The following is an 18,501-nucleotide window of genomic DNA, read 5'->3' as shown; positions in this document are numbered from 1 at the left end:
TGTCCAAACTGGAGCAAAACCTCCATGTAGAAACTTCCAGAAATTGTATAGAAAGTAGCAAAAGGCAGAATTTCTTTGGTGGTTGCTTTTCTTTACTGCTTATCTTGGATAACATTACAAATGACAAACACTTATGGAGTCTAAAATTCCTTTGTTTCAGACCACTTTAAAGAGCAACAGGGCATGAGCCAGCTAGTTTCTAGGCTCTGAGCAACACTCCTGTCTCCTATACTGACATCCCACTCCAGATCTCGCACTTTACTTCCCCACACTGCTCTTGGCGGAAGGGGTTACAACAGGCTGCAGCTTGGGGGAGTTCCCCTTCACCTCGCACAGCTCTGCTTGGGCTAGATAGGTTATTTCCTAAGAAAACAAAAGCATTAAAGTTGTGCATACTTTCACAGTTACCGGTAGTTGTTTCCCCAACCTGCCCTACCCCTCCAAAAACAGCTTTTGACATTTTGGGAAGGAAATGTAGTGGACTCCTGCATTTGGAAAAGAGGCAGCAACAATCTAAGCTGGCAGACTCTTCCTCCCTAGACCAAAGAGAAGGAGCTACATGCAGAGGTGCTAGTAAAAAGTGTTTCTTCAAAAGAGAAATGCATGTTTTCCTCCAAGAATTGAGTTCATTTTAAGTATGCAAAAATAACTTTTCCGCTGAGTGATTCCTCAATATATGCGTTCATGAACTGAATTCCATACAATTCTCGTTCTTCCTCTTCTTCCTCATTCTCACATGGAGGGAGTGTAATCTGCAGCTTCAGTGGATTGTCTCTGAAGTTTACAAATCTAGTAATTTATGAGAACAATATGTTAAAACAATGATTTTGGATTAAAAAACAAAGAGCAATTTCAAGCCAAACTTTTTGATAGGAGAAATTGTTAGCGGTACAAGTCCTGTCCGAGTCAGTGGTGCTTGTGTTTGTACTGCATAATCTTCAGCATTTAACAGGACTGTATCCTGCATTTATTATTTCAGTTCATTCTAATATTTATTTATTTCTAAACTTGTGCCTCCTTGTAAGATCTTTCTGTGGTTTTCGTGGGGCTTTGTGTCAGATGACTTCATCTGGTAAAAAAAGATAAAGGTAAAGGTCCCCTGTGCAAGCACCGGGTCATTCCTGACCATGGGGTGACGTCACATCCCGACGTTTACTAGGCAGACTTTGTTTACGGGGTGGTTTGCCAGTGCCTTCCCCAGTCATCTCCCCTTTACCCCCAGCAAGCCGGGTACTCATTTTACCGACCTCGGAAGGATGGAAAGCTGAGTCAACCTTGAGCCGGCTACCTGAAACCAACTTCTGTTGGGATCGAACTCAGGTCGTGAGCGGAGCTTGGACTGCAGTACTGCAGCTTACCCCTCTGCGTCACAGGGCTCATACTTTATCTGGTACGGGGTATCAAATATATCCCTGTTTGTATAATTTAAATTATTGATGCAACTGTATTCATTTGCAATAGTCAAGTGTATTCTGAGCTGGCTATTGAAGTCAGGTTTAGCCAGAGTTGATAGCAGTTCCCCTGCAGTGAGTACAAATCTCCAGGCAACTAGGCTATATACTTCAGAAACCTCCACTGGTGCAGAATTCTGCAGCCAGGATGTTGACTGAAGTAGGTTGTAGGGAGCATATCACTACAGTCTTGGGCTGTCTACACTGGTTCCCAATCTATTTCTGGGAACAATTCAAGGTACTGGTGTTGACCTTTAAAACCCTATATGGCTTGAGTCCAGCAAACACCAAGGACCACATATTCCCTTACAAACCTATCCAGCCGCAAAGCTCATCTTCTGAGGCCCTGCTGCAGGTTTCCCTATCTTCTGAGGTTAGGTGGGTGGAAACCTAGGAGAGGGCCTTCTTGGTTGTGGTACCAAAACACTGGAACTCTCCAAAGAGAGTCACCTGTCCCCTTCTATTATTGTCTTCTGCTAGCAGGTGAAGACTTTGGTTTCATCTGGTGTTTATTCAGTGATCCAGCCTTCCTGTCCTATGTTTTAATTTTTTTTATGTTTTGTCTATGTATTTTAGTTTGGCTTTAATTGTTTTAATTATTTTTGTTTGTTTTTGTTTGATTTTAATGATTTTTAAGATGCATTTTATTATGTATGTTTTTTTTATCTGTTAGCCACCTTGTTGGCCCTGATGAGGGCAGAAAGGTGGGGTATAAATATTGTAAATAACAATAAATAAATACATTGGAACCTCAAGTTAAGGAAGGAAGGGCAGGCAGCAGCATAACAGTGAACACATAAATGCTGGCACTTGGGACCCCAGGAAGACAGCCAGATGGGTATAGCAGGCAGAACTACTTTGGGAACCCAAAACTCTCCAGTTCGGGCCTATTCTGTGCACACAAGATGCACACAAACCAATTGAGTGTAAGTGTTTAGTACTAATCATTTGACTTGTAAATAAATATGTGCACACTGTGGATTGTAACACAGAAAGGGAGACTTGAACTCGCCAACCACTGGGAAACATGGAAAATATACTCTGATTAGCAAAGCATCAGAAAAAATACGCAAAGAGAACAGGACTAGCTCAGACATACAGGGAACTTAGTGGGAGCAACTGCCTAAATAGTCAAGGAAGTCCTCTTTCCACAGCCGCTAAGTCAGCAAAGATTGATAGAAACACTGCGGAAAGAAACATCTATCAGCATACTTCTGCTGTAAGATTAGTTGATCTGGATGATTGGAAAATTAGGCTGTCATTTTCAAAGCTCCTGATTTTGTCCCCCTCGGCGTTTGATTGTGCCTTGAACACTAAACTGCACTGTCAACAAGGAGACAGATGCGTTAATTGGTGAGCCCACTGGTTTTCATTAGCTTGAGGGGGTATTCATTTGGAAACAAATGTTCATTCCCAAAAAGCCGCAGCCAGATTGTGTACGTCTGCCCATAACTGTGAACATTCTGGCAGTTGTGGCTTTTTTTTTTTTTTTTTTTTACCTCAGGTTTGTCATGTCTTTCATGCAAACAGGAATATCCTGAAGCTTGTTACTGCTGAGGACAAGGGTACTTAGGTTTGTTAGGTTGCAAATGGCTTCTGGCACGTTAGTTATTTCATTCCGTTGGAGCCACAATGTATGTAGGTTTTCCATTCTGAAAAGAAAAAGAGCTCTATTAATTATATGAACAAAAACACTTTGAAGTACGTTTCTTGAACTTCTCTTGTCATCTCTATATCTCCACAACAGAATGTCAGTACGTGGGGCATCCTGTGAGCAGTTTTTCTGGTTCTCCAATTAGAGATTTTATAACAGCAAGATAAGGAAAGACTTCTGGGATCTCAGAGCACTGGAGCCAATATTTTATAAAGACGTGTAGTTCTCCCACCACTCATTTTTATTCTTGCAACCGTTCTGTGAGGAAAGTTGGGCTTCCCCAATTTCTTCCCCATACCTGCAATGTCCCCTGCTGTGGTAGAGGGACAGAGAGGATTTTTGGAACAAACAGCAAGCCACCTGGAGAAGGATGGAAAATATTACTTCCACTAAGTCCTGTAAGCTTTTCTACTGGATCCAACCCAGTATACTTCTCCTCCCAATGAGATTATCTGCTTTTAAAGCAGCCTGTTAGGTCTGTTAATGGTGCCATTTTATAGACCAGTTAGCCCCGTCCATAAATGAGTGGAGTGGGCTAAAGGATTAAATTCAATTATGTCTGCTGTGGTGATCTTTCAGTTACAGTTTAGGGAACATCTTTTGCTTTGAGGTCAATTGTGCAATCATGTAGGCGCATTTCTGCATAACAAGACATTTTATTTTAGTGGCTCTTAACTGTTAATATGAAATCCTGAATACAGCCAAATGATTGAGGCAGGATTTTATTCCAGATGTATATTTATTTACCTGTCAATATTTCCAGGGATTTCTTTCAGTTGGTTGCTCCCCATGTCTAACCATTCTAGATTAGGCATATCCAGGATGACTGATGGGAAGGTGGTAAACTGGTTCATACTCAGATCTATGTGATAAAGCCTTTTCAGGTTGCTGAGCTGATGAAAAGAGGGAAGTGACAACCGTCAGCCAAGACGGCCAGATTAAATTTCTGAGAATTCTAAGCAAGACATTTATGCCCTGATCCGGGAAAGGAGAAATATGTACACTATTCATGTTATTTCTGTTATCTTTAATCATCCCCATGTACATAAACGTTGGTGTTATGAGCACTGGGGGAAAAGCAGGAAGGGAAGCTGAAAGATAACTATTTCCAGGGCTCAGCTCAGTGGGGAGGGGCTGTGGATCAGTGGAAGAACCTCGGCTTTGCATGCAGAAGGTCCTAGGTTATCCAGTTACCAGGCAGTAGTTGAAATCAAAGTCATGAGCCACTGCCAGTCTGAGCAGACAATACTGACCTTGATGGACTGATGGTCTCATTCAGTATAAGGCAGCTTCATGTGGGCCCTTCAAACATCCCCTGGCCCCAGTTAGGTACCCAACCTTGCTGAGGACTGCTGCCAGCTCTTCCTCAAACCACTTTCTTTAGACGATATTTTTAGAAGCCAATGGCACTATTCTAGAATGTTAATAATTGTGGTTCAGCTGCATTCTTGTGGAGCCACTTTTAGTATTTTATCTAGTCAGCAATACAAGTCCACCATCATTGTCTATGAAACACATGGCTGAGTGATCTGCCAGGTGCTTCTGCTTCAGTAATCCAGTCTGGCCTGTTCCAACAGCAGGTACCAATTACCCATGTAATTGTTACCCTGGCATGATCACATAGCCCTGGAGAAAACAATGTCACAGCAATATGGAAACACCTGTTCAGATTTCAATGCATTTAAGTAGGTAAGGGACAAACAAGACTCAAAAATTCTGCAAAGAAATATAATATGTAAATAGAGTTGCCCACAGCAGTTTGGGAAATTTCTGGAGATTTGTGGGGGGCGGATGCCTGGGAGGGCAGAGTTTGAGGAAGGGAGGAAGCTCAGCAGGGGTGTGATGTCACAGTATTCTCTGAAGCTGGCATTTTCTCCAGGTAGATTTGACCCTGGAAATCAACAAGATTTTTTGGGTATAAGCTTTTGAGAGTCTAAGCTCCTGGAATTCCTACTCTCAAAAGCTTATACCCCCAAAATTTTGTTGATCTCTAAAGTGCCACTGGATTAAAATCTAGCTGTTCTATTGCAGACCAGCATGGCTACCCTCTGAAACAAATTTCCTCCAGGGGAACTGATTTCTGTAGTCTAGAGATCAGTTGTCATTTCAGGAGAACTCCAGGCCCTACTTTGAATTTGGTAAGCATACCATGTGATCAAAGGATTTGTTCTTGCAGTCTTAAAGGTGCCTGAAACCCTGACACGTATTTTCTTTACGTGCAAATTCTATAACAGTTTAAGAGCTTGTCTGATAACTCCCCTCGTAACTTTCCCCAGCTGTTTGGAAGATTACCACACACCCAATCTTCTGTCTGTAAACGAAAATCACATATCTCTGGCAGTTGTCAAATATATTTCTGCTGCACTAAAAATTCAAGCTGCTGCCTTTATTTCGGTGCCCAATTAAATAACCTGTGATTCTCTGGCTATTTTAATTGCAATTTTAATTTGCTATGTTAAAATATGTATTTAATATTTACTTTCCCTTAAGTGCTGAATTTTCCTTTTCTCTTGTATTTTAATTATTGTTATTTTGTCTAAAAGCCTATGTGCTATAAAGACTTACTTGAATAAATGAATGGTGAATGTATGAATTTGGTAAGCCTATATGCAAACAGACCCAAAGTAAGCTAGTTAGAGCTGCTTCATATGTTACCAAGCAGGAAAAATAGAAACACAATTGAAGCAAGGCATCGCAGATTATTATTGTGGGAGATCTGCATAGAGGGAAGAAAGGAAAGAATTTGCTCTGCTTCACCACTATAAAGCTGAAATATTTCCTGTGCAATCCTTAACATAGTTACAGCCTTCTAAATCCACTGAATTCAGTGAGTTAGAAAAGTTAGGATTGCACTGAGTCAGTTAGCTGTCGGTTAAAATCTTTTAGTGGATGGAGACAGTGCTTCTAATTAATTAGGTAACAGGGTTTTTTAAAGTTAAATATCCTTAATATGAGTACCTATAAAACCGTACTTTGTCTACCTAATATGATTTTCCTTCAAAGCTGTAATTTAATATGCAAATATATGCAGATTTCATTAACTGAATTAATTTGTTTAGCCAGTGACATGTTGTAATATGTTAAGTGGTTCTAAGAGCTGGTTCATGTGGTGGCATATGTGGGACTCTCAATAGGAGCAGCAGCGCTGTTGTGGCCGCACCATTTGTGAGAACTGTTGCAAATGAGGGGCTGTATGTGCCCCTTCTGCAATACTGAAGGAGAACTGCTGCACTTAGGCAGATTGTGGCAGGTGCCTGTACAGCTCCCAAGCAGAGACCAGACTCACAACTGGCACTTCTTCCCTGTTAATCATGCCTGGCTGCAAGCCCACGTGGGGACCTCCTGAAGCTCTCGGATTTGGGAAGAGGACCTGCAAGTCTGAACTAAACCTTGAATGTAGGAATAGATTCAACACTTGTTACAGTGGTATTGAAAACATAGTTGTGAGTATGCCCTCTATCATCTTGAGCAAACAAAATTGTCTTTCCAAACCTGGTGGGGAAGTTCACAGATGTCTCTGTTGACTGCCAGCTCCAGTCTTTCTAAACTGACACAATTGCTTAGCTCTTTAGGAATGGTTTTAATTTTATTGTAACTGAGGTTCAGCTCTTGGAGATTTGACAACTGACCTGCAAAAGTTAGAAATCAAAGAAAACCTTGATATAATCACCTGTTAAAAGCTTCCTTTTCCATAAATATAGTGTTAAATCAAATGTGGGTTGGTGGGGAAGATGTCAAGGACATGAACAAAACTGGGGGAGGAGGGAAGCTGGGACACAGATTTTGATGACTTTCCATTCTTTTTCACTAGTCTGGAATTAAGTTGGGTCCATGACTGTTAATGTATTTTCCTCTCACCCAGACAAGCTAAATTGCTAAAGTGCTAATATTAGAGGGCGCTGTTTATCACCGCCTAGGCCTATTGGTTAGCAATGAATTTGTAACAGGTGGAGGAGCCAATAGTGTTGACTCTGCTTACTGACTCCATTCCCCAAGAACAGAAACACAAAAGGGCTCTTTAACCTTCCTTTTTTTAGTTGAACAATAGGAGGCAAGTGTTGGAACAGAAATACTGTGCAATATAGCGTTGCACATACAAAACTAGTACTTCAGTAGCAATCTACTGACAATCTCCCAGAATTACAGTTGATCTCCACACTAGAGATCAGTTTCCCTGGAGAAAATGACTGCTTTGGAGGATGGACTGTATGGCATAATACCCTGCTAAGGTCCCTCCCCTCTCCAAATCCTGCCCTCCTCAGGCTCCTCTCCCAAATCTCCAGGAATTTCCCAACCTGGAGCTGGCAACCGCAGCAACCCGTATGTGGACTTCCTAAAGCAGTATCCGCCTTCTGCAGTGAAAACCAAACTCTAAGCTAGCACCAAGATCATGGGGAGGGTTTACAGCAGTGGTTTTCAACCAGTAGAACACATACCACCAGTGGTACACAGAAGTAGTCTAGGCGGAATTTAGGTTTTTCATAACAGTGAGAATTTGCTCTCCCTTAGATTCCTTGTCAACCTGCAAGTGTGATTTGCCATCACCTGCTGACCTTGCCTGCCAGGGCTTATCTGTAAACATTTTATGCTTCTACTAATGATGGTCATCAGTGTTTCTCCTAAAACCTCGTTCCCCCTGCCCACTAGTCAGTGTCTTTGATGTGCAGCTTTCTGCCAGCCCTACCTGCCAAGGATTATCCATTAAAGCCACAGCAATAGAATTTACTCCCAACAATACTGCTTCAGTTGTTAATGTCCTTTAAATTTACCATAAATTATAAATATAATAACAATACCTGTAAGCATATCAATGGCCTTCTCAGAAAAAGTGGGCCTTTTGTTTTTATCAAGGTGGGACCCAAGTTCTTTAACAAAATGGCTGGTGGGATGTAAGATACAAAAGGTTGAGAACCACTGGTTTACAACACAAGAAGAAAGGTACAGAGAACAAGCAGGAGTGCTACAGTGTTCTACGAGGTTGAACTGATTCTCTAGTTGATTGCATGAGGCCTTTTGAAGTGGCTTGAACATCAATGCATTTGGAAAACACGACCTAAAGGAGTCAAATTTAGATAGTGTTTTGAGTTGGGAAAGGGAGTATAAGGTTAGATCGTGGTCATTTTGCTTACCTTTCACAAAAATCTATCTACCCTGTTTATCTATTAGAACATCCTGAACTTGAAAATTAAAATGTCTGGAGATCAAGATTGCAACCCCCCTTGATTTTGAGCTACCTGCAGCTGCATATTGGAAGGGGAACCAGGATGATTTCAGAACAGGATAAAAGTTTTGTTTTAGGTGTGTTTCTTGTAAAAACAAGACATCGGGTTTTTCTTTGACCAACACATCTGTAATTATTCTTTTTATAGGATTCTTAAGCCCTTTGCGGTTAAGGGTAAGAAACTTCCTAGTGTTAGCCATTTGATTTTAAGGGCATATATTTACTTCATTTGTAGTAATTACTCCCAGTAGGGTTGCAATGGTAATCTCTAGCTGGGGAACGTGCATATGTCATTGCATCTTTTTCTTTAAACAAGATTTGTACTCGTTTTAACACACATCTTATTGGGGGAAAGAGATAACTCACTTCCTTAGAGGTAAAGAAAGCCAGATGTGGAAATAATTTATTTCTCAAGAGACTACAAATGGTCCCTTATCTGGAGTGGTGTATTTAATGGAAGAAAAAGAATTACCAACATAGCCCCCCTCCCCACCGCTTTATGTATAACTTAACTTTAAAACTTGCATATTTAACAGTTACTACATTATACCATACTTATCAGAAGTTTCCATTACCCATATTATACAGGTGTTTCAAACTGAACCTAGAGCACATTGTAGTATGTAGCTAAAAGTATAATTGGCAAAACAGTATGGGTTGCTATAGACCCAGGCTATATTTCAAGTACTACCGGTAAGTTTGTTTTTCAGAAGGGGTCTTGAGCATCTTCCATTGATATCTAGGTTTGAATATTCTCTTTGTTGCTCTTTTTTCACTGTTTCGGAGGGGATCGATGTTAAGGGTTTCCAGTAGTTTCATGCTCATTCATTAGTGGCTGTGAGAAAGGAGCCTTTATGTCTAACTATCAGTTTAAATTGGTAGCCCCGTTTGTATCTGATGTGTTTACACAAAGTTTCTGTGACTGGTTTAAGCTGCTGTCGCCTTCCCAAAGTCTCTGCTGATATACCCTGAAAGACTTGTATCTGGGTTTCTTGAAAAGGCAAAAAGCTTCTTTTCTGTGCTACACGTAGAATTTTCTCCCTCAGTCTATGATGCAGGAAGCAAGCTATGATATCTCAAGGAAATTTTCAATGTCTGTCTTGTAAAGGACCGAATTGGTGGGCTCTTTCAATTACTGGAAATATTCCTTCTTCCAGCAGCAGGACTTTAGCTAGCCAAGTAGAGATAAATAGAGATGCATCTGCGCCTTCGACTTTTTTAACAAATCCACAAAAACTCAGATTATTCTGGTGTGCTCTGTCCTCAAGGTCTTGAATTTTTGCTTTCAACAAATCCTCATTACGTTGCAGTCTGTTGAGTAAGTGCCATCTCCATTGCTGTAGCTGCATCTTCTGTTAAACTTTCCTTTATTAAACTGGGAGGTTATAGGCTCCATAAGAGATTCCAATTTGGAATTCAGAGTTTTCTGTTGCTCTGCCAAGAGGGTCAACATATCTTGCTTAGTAGCAAGCTCTTTAGTATTTTGGGAATGCTCTGAGCCTCGTGCTTCCCCTGCAGCCATTCTACCTCCCTCCTCTGCTTCCTCTTCAAAGGCTTTGCTCCCGTTATTGCTCAAGAAGAATTTTCTCAAGCTTCTGCTGTCTTCAGAGCCTGCTTGGACTTTACCCTCTACTTTTTGGGCCATTCTCACCTTATTAATTTACATAGATACGGCTGTTTGTGCAGCGGGGAAGAAGAGCATTGGGTTTAGGCGTCCAGTCCACACATCTCATGCCGACCACAAGGGTCTTATGGTTAGAGCAGACCCAACATCAGCATGTGTTTCCAGTAAGACAGGCCTGGCCTATTGTTAAGCAACATCTGCAGAGGTTGGCAGTTTGCAAAGTCAGAAAAGACAGTGAAAAACAACTTATTTTTACATCTTGTTGGTTGGGCTCGCTGCAGGGCTTAGCAGGGTGAGAGTCAGGGTCAGAGCGCAAGAATTATTGATCCCTGATTTTTCCTACACCACCACTGTTGCTCTATCCCTTGATGTTTCACAGCTGGTCTGTCCTGGTCCCTTGTGTCTTGTCTTCTGCATGGGCGTTAGTCAGCAACAGCATGTGCATATGGACAAATCAAGCTGCCTTACTAGTCAGACTATTGGACCATCAAACTCGCTATGGTCTGCTCTGCCCGGCAGCGACTCTCCTGAGCCTCATGCAGAGTAAGATCTTATCAACGCTGGCTGCCTGAGATTTTTTAACTGGAGGTGCAAGAATTGAACCTGGGAGGGACAATCTGCCTACAGCCTATGCTACAGCTCCAGGGGTGGGAAATACCTGGAGATTTTGGGGGTAGAGCCTGAGGAGGGTGAGGTGAGACTTCAATGGGATATAATTCCATAGTCCACCTTCCAAAGTGGACATTTTCTCCAGGTGAACTGATCTCTGTCACCTGGAGATCAATTTTAATCCCAGGAGATGTCCAGCCACCACCTGGATGTTGGCTACCCTAGTTATAATCCCAGGAGATGTCCAGCCTTGGTAACCCTAGCCTATGCGCTCTTCTATTAAGCCAGGGGAATGAATTCAGACAGACTTTCTTCATACTGTGGGGGGAAAGGGAATTTACGAGCATTTTGCCTAGGTCTTATTTGTTCAGGAAAAAGCAACTGAAGTAAATAGGGGAGGAGTCCTTGCAAGCTGCCATTATGGTGAGAACAGATAGGAATTTCCTGGACATCATACTGAGCCCCTGTGCTCCTAGTTGTCTGCCCCTAATCTGAGAAAATGGGAGGGCAGCAGCCAATTAATAGGAACTGGAAATGATAAGATCAACAGGGGCCCAATATTAGAAAACCAAATAAAACCGGTGTACAGTGGCACCATAAGCCCTGGCTCGCAAAAGCTTATCTTGGAATAAATTTTGTTAATCTAAGGTGCTGCCAGACTCCTATTTTATTTTGCTGACGTGGCCTAACATAGCTACCCATCTGGAATTCAAAAACCAACAAACACAACACATTTAATCTTCATCGGGGGATTTTTTTTTAATTTAAAAAACGTGATCTACTAGATTTAGAGATGAAGCCACAAGAGACAACTAAAGACATCCAAACTCACCAATCTGTGTAGGCAACTCCACAATGGAATTTCGAGACAGATCTAACACAATGAGATTTTGAAAGTGACCGACGAATTCAGGAATTTTTACCAAACCAGTTCTGTGAAGCTGCCATTCCTGGAGGTGCTTCAGTTTCAGTAAGCAAGAAGGTAGTGTCTAAATTTGCAAAGATAAAGGGTAAATTTAAAAAGTCATTGAGCAAGCCAAACCAGGCGTGGTTTCTTAATTAGTGCACAAAAGCTAGTGGGAAGTGATTCCCTCCTTATGCCATGAACTCAAAGACCCCTACAATAATCCAACACAAAATAAGAAAATCAACCAAAGTAAAATGAAGAGAATAAACATAAATTGGCATGTAGTTGACTGATTCTCTTCTCTCCCCCCCCCCCACACAAAGCAAGACAATATCTTACCCACATCTTTCAACAGTGAAAGCAGCTGGATATGTGTGTGTTTTTTTAGCAGGATTAAACAACATCACCCCACCCCTGGTCTTCAAGCTCAAATTGCCACCTTGATGGTTACATTGCATTAAAAAAGTAGAAAAATGAATAATGGAGCTTCATTAGTTTTGCTTTAACCCAACTGCTTCAGAAAGCATGGAGTATAACCCATGAGGTGAAATACCAAAGATGAAATAACGGTCATTAGCAGAACCCCCATATTTGTGATACCTTCCATTCTTCATGTTCAATCTTTAATAGAACCCTCCCATCTTCCGTGATCACTTTTTCTTTGAGCTTGGTCAGGCTGACCCTCTCTTCCCAAACAAGCGTCAGCCTAGAAAAAAATTAAATCATTAAGTTGTAATATCCCATCTTTATTACCTTCAGCCAGATACATAGGCAGCAGTGCCAAAGAACAAAATCTGGGACACGTGAAGGACAGAGTCTGTGATGGAGGGCATTAACATTGCCCTTATGTAGGCAGGAAGTCTTTCCAGGAAAAGGTCCCCAGACCACTCTTCCAGATCAGTGTCTTTCCAGGGAAAGGGCCCCAGACCACTCTTCCAATCTGCACCAATGAAATGTCATTTAAAAGCCTTGCCATGCTGACTTAGGCCTGACCTGTGCAAAAGGATGAAGAGGCAGAGTTCTGGACTATGCTACTTCATCGTGCAGATGAGCTGCAGCAGCAGCTGCTGATCTCTGAGTCTTCATGCTCAAAAGGCCTTACTATTATATGCTGCCTGGGAGACGTTAACTGGAGATGTCAGAGATTTCCTACCAAAAAATCCCTGCAAGAAAAGTTCTAGCTCAACTTGCTCCCTGCTGTGCTAGTTTTCTGCTTGCAGGGAGGGCGGAATGTGGATATTATACAAGGGAGCATTATAAAAAGTGACCTCCCACCTGCTGTCCGAAATGGTGCAGTCTTTTCTGTTACCTTATTCTGCTGCAAGTGTACTCTTTGCAGCCAAAAACGTAAAAAAAAATGGTCTCAGAGCTTTGAAACGGATTACTCAGGAAACAGGTATGTTGTATTGGCTAGAACGTAGGACAACATCTGAGTTCAAATCCCCATTCAGCTGTGATGCTTACTGGGTGACATTATTTCTCAGCCTAATCTACCTTACAGGTTTGTTGTAATATAAAAGGGTAAGGATGAACCCTGTATATGCCACCCTGAGCTCATGGGAAGAAAGATGGGATAAACATGAAATAGAAATTAGATTCTAAGGATGCCTAAGGCCATTTAAACCTTAATAAGTACCTACCTCCCTGCAGCCCTCTGTCTGAATTCTCTTTGCTTCCGGATTTCTTCATTTATTTTTTGGATTCTGACTTCCCAAAGTGCCTTAACAGCCGTAAATGAGTCAACGCAAGCTGCTGTTTCGGTCATGACTCTTCAACATTCTGATTCAGCGTCAGGTTTTGGTTTTTTCGCATTCCTCTTGCATATAGGAGCTTCATGTATCAGAGAGGAAACCCTGATGAAAGCGTTAGAAGTGTCGTCTTAGATCTCTGAGACTCACTTAACTGACTTCCAGTCGGAACAGGCACGGCGAAAAAGAGAGGCAAGCCAAAAAGTAACTGGTTCCAGGAACTAGTGATGTCTCACATGCAGACTTCTACATTCAAGCAACATAAAGAGTGAGCTACAGGGGAGAAAGAAACCTTTTCCTTTTCTAACAAATGCAATTACACTACGAAACAGACAGTTCACGAAAGCACTCCCAGTTTTAGCCACAAAGAATTGCCCCTGTAACTCTGATGTTGAGACAATTACCCATATTTTATTGTATTGTGAATTTTACCAGGATATCAGAAATAGGCTGATTTTGCCCTTGTTGACCAGAGTTTTTAGACATTCCAATGATTTTATTATTAAATATTTACTTGAGGATAAAGATGCCAACATTTCCTACACAGTGGCAAAGTTTTGTTACATTGCCACTCAAGTGCGAAGATCTCTGGTTAGCGCATCAAAATTGTAATCCTTGCTCTGTATTGATCAATTTTAACAATGTTTATCTGCTGGTCAAATGACTGCGTAAATAAATAAACTGAACTATCCACAAAGAACAGCAAGCTCCCTCCATGTGTCAACAAATGCCTTTGTCAACACTTTCACCTCTGGATGTTAACAGAAGCATTTTATTAACTGCTTACCTAAATCGTTGGATGTATTAGCTGCTTTTCCATGGCTTGTTGATTTCTGTGCAGCAACAGAGAGAGGTCATGAATCTTGACCACTTTGCTGAAGCCATTAACAACTCACACATGGGCTATGACAAGAGTGAAATGTAACTCCAGCCGAGTTCTAATTTTAACCTGTGACTCTTGCTGATAATAACAAGTATTGCCATGGCCAGACTACAGAGCCCCCTGAGTTATTCGTCTACTTGGAATCTTAGCCTTTTTTCAGAATTGTGTTCTGCGTCAGCAAGTAAAGAAAAAGTAAACTATGTGGGTTCAAGAAAAAATATTTAATATTACTGTAGTTGTGGTGGTGACGATACCAAATGAAAAAGGAATTTAGGACAGAATAGCTATTTCCCCTCTAAAATATAATGCACCTGCTGCCAACTCTTTTTATTTTTATTTTTATTGGTTTTTTAGGGTACAGAATTAAAAGGGGGAAATTACGGGGAAAGGAAGGAATTATAAAGGGTAAAATTACCTGGTTTGCATGCCTTGTAACCCTTCTACAGTTTGGAACAAAACTTTACATTTAAATCAAGTATTTCATTCTTATAAATAATTCTAGATTACAGCATAACACATTTTATAAACTACTATCTAAAGCTCATCAAGTTATACTACTTCATATACTATTTCATATACTCATCAGGCTCTACTACATATCTTTTACTATTCTTCTTAACTATAACTCAATCGGTACTTTTCATGGTAATATTAAAATATTAAAATCATGTCTGAAACGAAAAACTATCAACCATACATAGAGTAAAACGGTTGCCATTTCTGTTGGTGCTCTTCATTCTGTTTTCCTTGTAGTTTATTAGTTAGTCTTGCCATAGTAGCGAATTCCATCATTTTTGTAATCCATTCCATTAATTATGGTGTCTTTGTTTTTCCAATATCTTGCATATAAGACCCTCGCTGCAGTGACCGCATACTGAAAAAATATCTTTTTTTAGTCTAGTCACAAAAGTTCCTTCTGTGACTAGACTATCCTTCCAACCCCAAACCTCTACACCATACAAAAGTTGGGGAATCGCCTTTCTTTGATAAAGTTTCAGAGATGGGTCAATCAAGAATCCTCCTCTTGTATAGTAAAATTTCAGAATAGCCCCTATGGATCTTAAGACTGTGGCTCTGGTAATTGCCAAATGAGCCCTCCAGCTTAAAGTTTCATTGAACATTATCCCTAGATATTTGAAGGTGCTGGATTGCTCTATAGGGGTTCCATCTATGGACCACTTAAACTTGCGAGGCTTTTTCCTAAAGGCCATCACTTTGGTCTTGGCATAGTTGATTCTTAAGGCCTCTTCTTTACAGTAGTCACCTAGTTTGTGCAACAACCTTCTTAGGCCTACACGTGCTCTATGATAGCCCAAATCCTTTGCATTGTACGGATGTCACAGATGGCAGGTCTGGATAGGGTTGCCAGGTCCCTCTTCGCCAACGATGGGAGGTTTTGGGGGCGGAGCCTGAGGAGGGTGGGGTTTGCAGGAGGGACTTCAATGCCATAGAGTCCAATTGCCAAAGCGGCCGTTTTCTCCAGGTGAACTGATCCCTATCGGCTGGAGATCAGTTGTAATAGCAGGAGATATCCAGCTAGTACCTTGAGGTTGGCAACCCTAGGCTTGGAGCAAAGGAGGGGTGGCTCATAATTTAGACTCAGACCTGAGCTCTTGAGAGGTTGGATAATTGGCATCTATACTGCCTCATTGCTACTTATTATTACATTGTAGTAGGCCCACTACATTGATGAGTGTCTCCAAGATACCCTCCCAACATGTCTCACACATAAGCTTGCCAATAGCCTGATATTAGTAAACCAACAAGCAAAAAGGCTCTGTGCCGTATAATAAGTATTGGTAAGCAAAAACAGCACACAATTACAAATAGGGAATTTATATCGGTAAACAATGACAATTCAGACAATTCAGAACAGATCCCATGAGCTATGCCTTCCATCGCCAATGGCCTAGATAATAATCAAAGGCACATGATCAAGTTTTATTCTCATCTTGTCCTGTAAGCTACCTGGATGGGAGATCTCTTTGGAATCATATGTAAGCCACTCAGCTCCTCAGAGGGAATGGGATGTGTAATAAATGATCTAAAATAAAGGTCTGTCTCTCTTTTTAAGATTGTTTCCTTAGACTGCAGTCCAATGGAGGCCAAGCTTTTTCCTAAGTTTCTTCTCTCAGAGTCAATCCACACAATTAGTTTACAAGTGAACACACAGGGAAAAAGGGAGTCAAATCCCAATGGTGTTGTGGAAAATTTTTTATTCAAACCACCTTTTAATAATTATGTAAATGAGCCCAAACAATTGCATTCTCACAAGCAGCCACACTGTGTGGCCTTCTCATGCCAATGCATAAGGATTCACATTCGTGGAGGCTCCAAATCGTTATAATATCCCCAGATAAAAGTCTAAAACCACAGAGGTTGTAATAAATGATTTATTAAAGAACAGAAATAAAAAGAAAATTATACAATATAATGTTTAAAATCAGCCAAAGCTAATAGAAAGTTTCTCATGGCTGTACAGGCTGTACATTCCCATAATCTTCACAGAGACAAGCACTCCAGTCTGATACATCTACACATTGCAAAGTCTTTGTGTTTGTTGGGCAACAACAGGAGGACTCTGTATCATACCTCCAATGGGACTTTTGTGCCCCCCAGATGCACACTGGTTGCTGTCTGCTTGCAATCACAACAGGCAGGGAGAAGAGGCTGTGCCCCCCCCCCATGTTTTCATGTCTTCAAGCTGCCCCACAGAGCAGCTATTGGGACCAGGCAGGGAGAAGAGGCTGTGCCCCCCCCCACAGGTTTTCATGTCTTCAAGCTGCCCCACAGAGCAGCTATTGGGACCGTTCCATTGTGGAACCTACACATAGACACCTAATTAACTTAATGGCACCATGTTGTTCCCTATCAAGCACAAGGACTGTACATATATGGGTATATATATGTATACCTTACCTCACCTTTTCCCTGTCAGGTTATACGTCACAAAGGTTTTTTTTAATCTATTTCTTTGCTTTACAGAGTCTATTTACCAAGAAATTTAGTTTGAAGGGATACTGAGCCAAATAAGCCTGCAAAGAAGATGAAGTCTGATTCCCTGTATGTGCAATTACTTTTCTGTCAAACATTTTATTCACATATTGTTTTGTGAAGTTTTTCTTTTAAAGTACAGGGCAGTTTCACTTTTAGCCTGTAAAACATAAAATAAATGGCTTTCAAGGCTACTTTTAACCTTGACCAACAAATGGCTGTGTATTGTCTAAACGCACTGGCTTGGGTCCTACAGATCTGTTTCACGTTCCTCCAGCCCAAGGAGCTTTCCTCCAATGGAAGAGGCTCTTTTGTCTATTAACAGAAGGTTCCTCATGCCAGAAGGTTCCTTGTCCCACCACTAGCAGCACAGATCTGTGCCATCCAACCGAATATCTTATGGCATCTGATGCTGTATCTATTCTTAGGACCAGCACATACAATGCATTTAAATCTACAAGTGAGCATGCAGGGGAGGGGGGGGAAGGAGTGTGAATCTCAGTGATGTAGAGTAAAAATCTTTTAACTGATGCTAGCTACCATTTTTTATCCCAACTTTTAAACAGGGATAAGTATTCGTTTTTTTAAAATGGCCTTTCTACTATGGTACACCTCTCCTCCTTTTCCACCCTCTAGTAGCACCTTCAGGCAAACGTTCACATGGACCAACACAATGCAGAAGCTGGCCACTGGCAAGCTGCATCATGATGAAGTGCCACTGAAATTGCCACAGCCCTACATGCAATTACCTGCTTCATACTTTGTTATGGGTATTCACTGTGGGTATACATGGTGTCTAGGCACTAGGTAATTAATTTCAGTAATTAATTGTGTGCCCAACATTACATGAGGTTCAAAGGATATTTAAGAAATATATATATAAAAAAGTTCAAACCATTAATAACTAAGCAAAGTCCATCCCCAACGATTTCAAGACATGCATGGAAGCATTTTATATGATAATGACTTGGACATGAATTGCATTAGATATTCTAACATCTTTTTCTGTTTTGTCAAAAGGAAAGTCTTTTCCCCAAACAGTTGTTAATATAATTCATTTTATAAGCAATGCAGGCAATTTAAACAAAAGTATTGCAGGTATCATCAGCAGCTTTCTTCTGGTAATGTCAGTGTAGAAGAATACAGTAATTTTCTCATTTAAGTTTCCCACTGCCCTACTCAGGAACCATCCTGTCCCATAAGCTATAACAGCCTCCAGCCAAATAACTTACTACTAAAATATTTATTTGAACAGAATGTAACAGGCTAAATCAATACATGGACCAGAGACCTAAAAGGACTGATAAATCTCACAATGTAATAGTGAATTTAGAAATGTACTAAGGACACTTGCTAGCACAGTTAGCTCGATATCCCTAAATTAAAAGGTGCGACTGGCCATTAGTCTTC

General features: G+C 41.0%; 1 protein-coding gene across 1 annotated transcript; it reads right to left on the bottom strand.

Moving 5' to 3' along the window:
- Positions 1 to 626: 626 nt before the first annotated feature.
- Positions 627 to 13,294, bottom strand: LRRC39 (leucine rich repeat containing 39). The gene is made up of 7 exons (XM_056844734.1): positions 13,107 to 13,294; positions 12,067 to 12,172; positions 11,392 to 11,548; positions 6,598 to 6,734; positions 3,853 to 3,998; positions 2,951 to 3,103; positions 627 to 789 (listed from the first exon to the last, which is right to left on the bottom strand). Exons 1-7 carry the CDS (start codon positions 13,229 to 13,231, stop codon positions 627 to 629), a joined length of 987 nt encoding a protein of 328 aa, XP_056700712.1. The 5' UTR covers positions 13,232 to 13,294.
- Between the last annotated feature and the right edge of the window lie 5,207 nt (positions 13,295 to 18,501).

The sequence above is a fragment of the Euleptes europaea genome, chromosome 2, assembly GCF_029931775.1.
Source record: "Euleptes europaea isolate rEulEur1 chromosome 2, rEulEur1.hap1, whole genome shotgun sequence".
Taxonomy (NCBI): Eukaryota; Metazoa; Chordata; class Lepidosauria; order Squamata; family Sphaerodactylidae; genus Euleptes; species Euleptes europaea.
This window is presented reverse-complemented; position numbering and strand designations above follow the sequence as displayed.

Coding starts and splice junctions, on each gene's coding strand:
- LRRC39 (XM_056844734.1), bottom strand. CDS start 13,231: ATGACCGAAACAGCAGCTTGCGTTGACTCATTTACGGCTGTTAAGGCA. Junction 12,173..13,106: donor AGACAGAGGGCTGCAGGGAG/GTAGGTACTTAT, acceptor ATTTTTTTCTAG/GCTGACGCTTGTTTGGGAAG. Junction 3,999..6,597: donor TCTGTGAACTTCCCCACCAG/GTTTGGAAAGAC, acceptor TCTTTTCATCAG/CTCAGCAACCTGAAAAGGCT.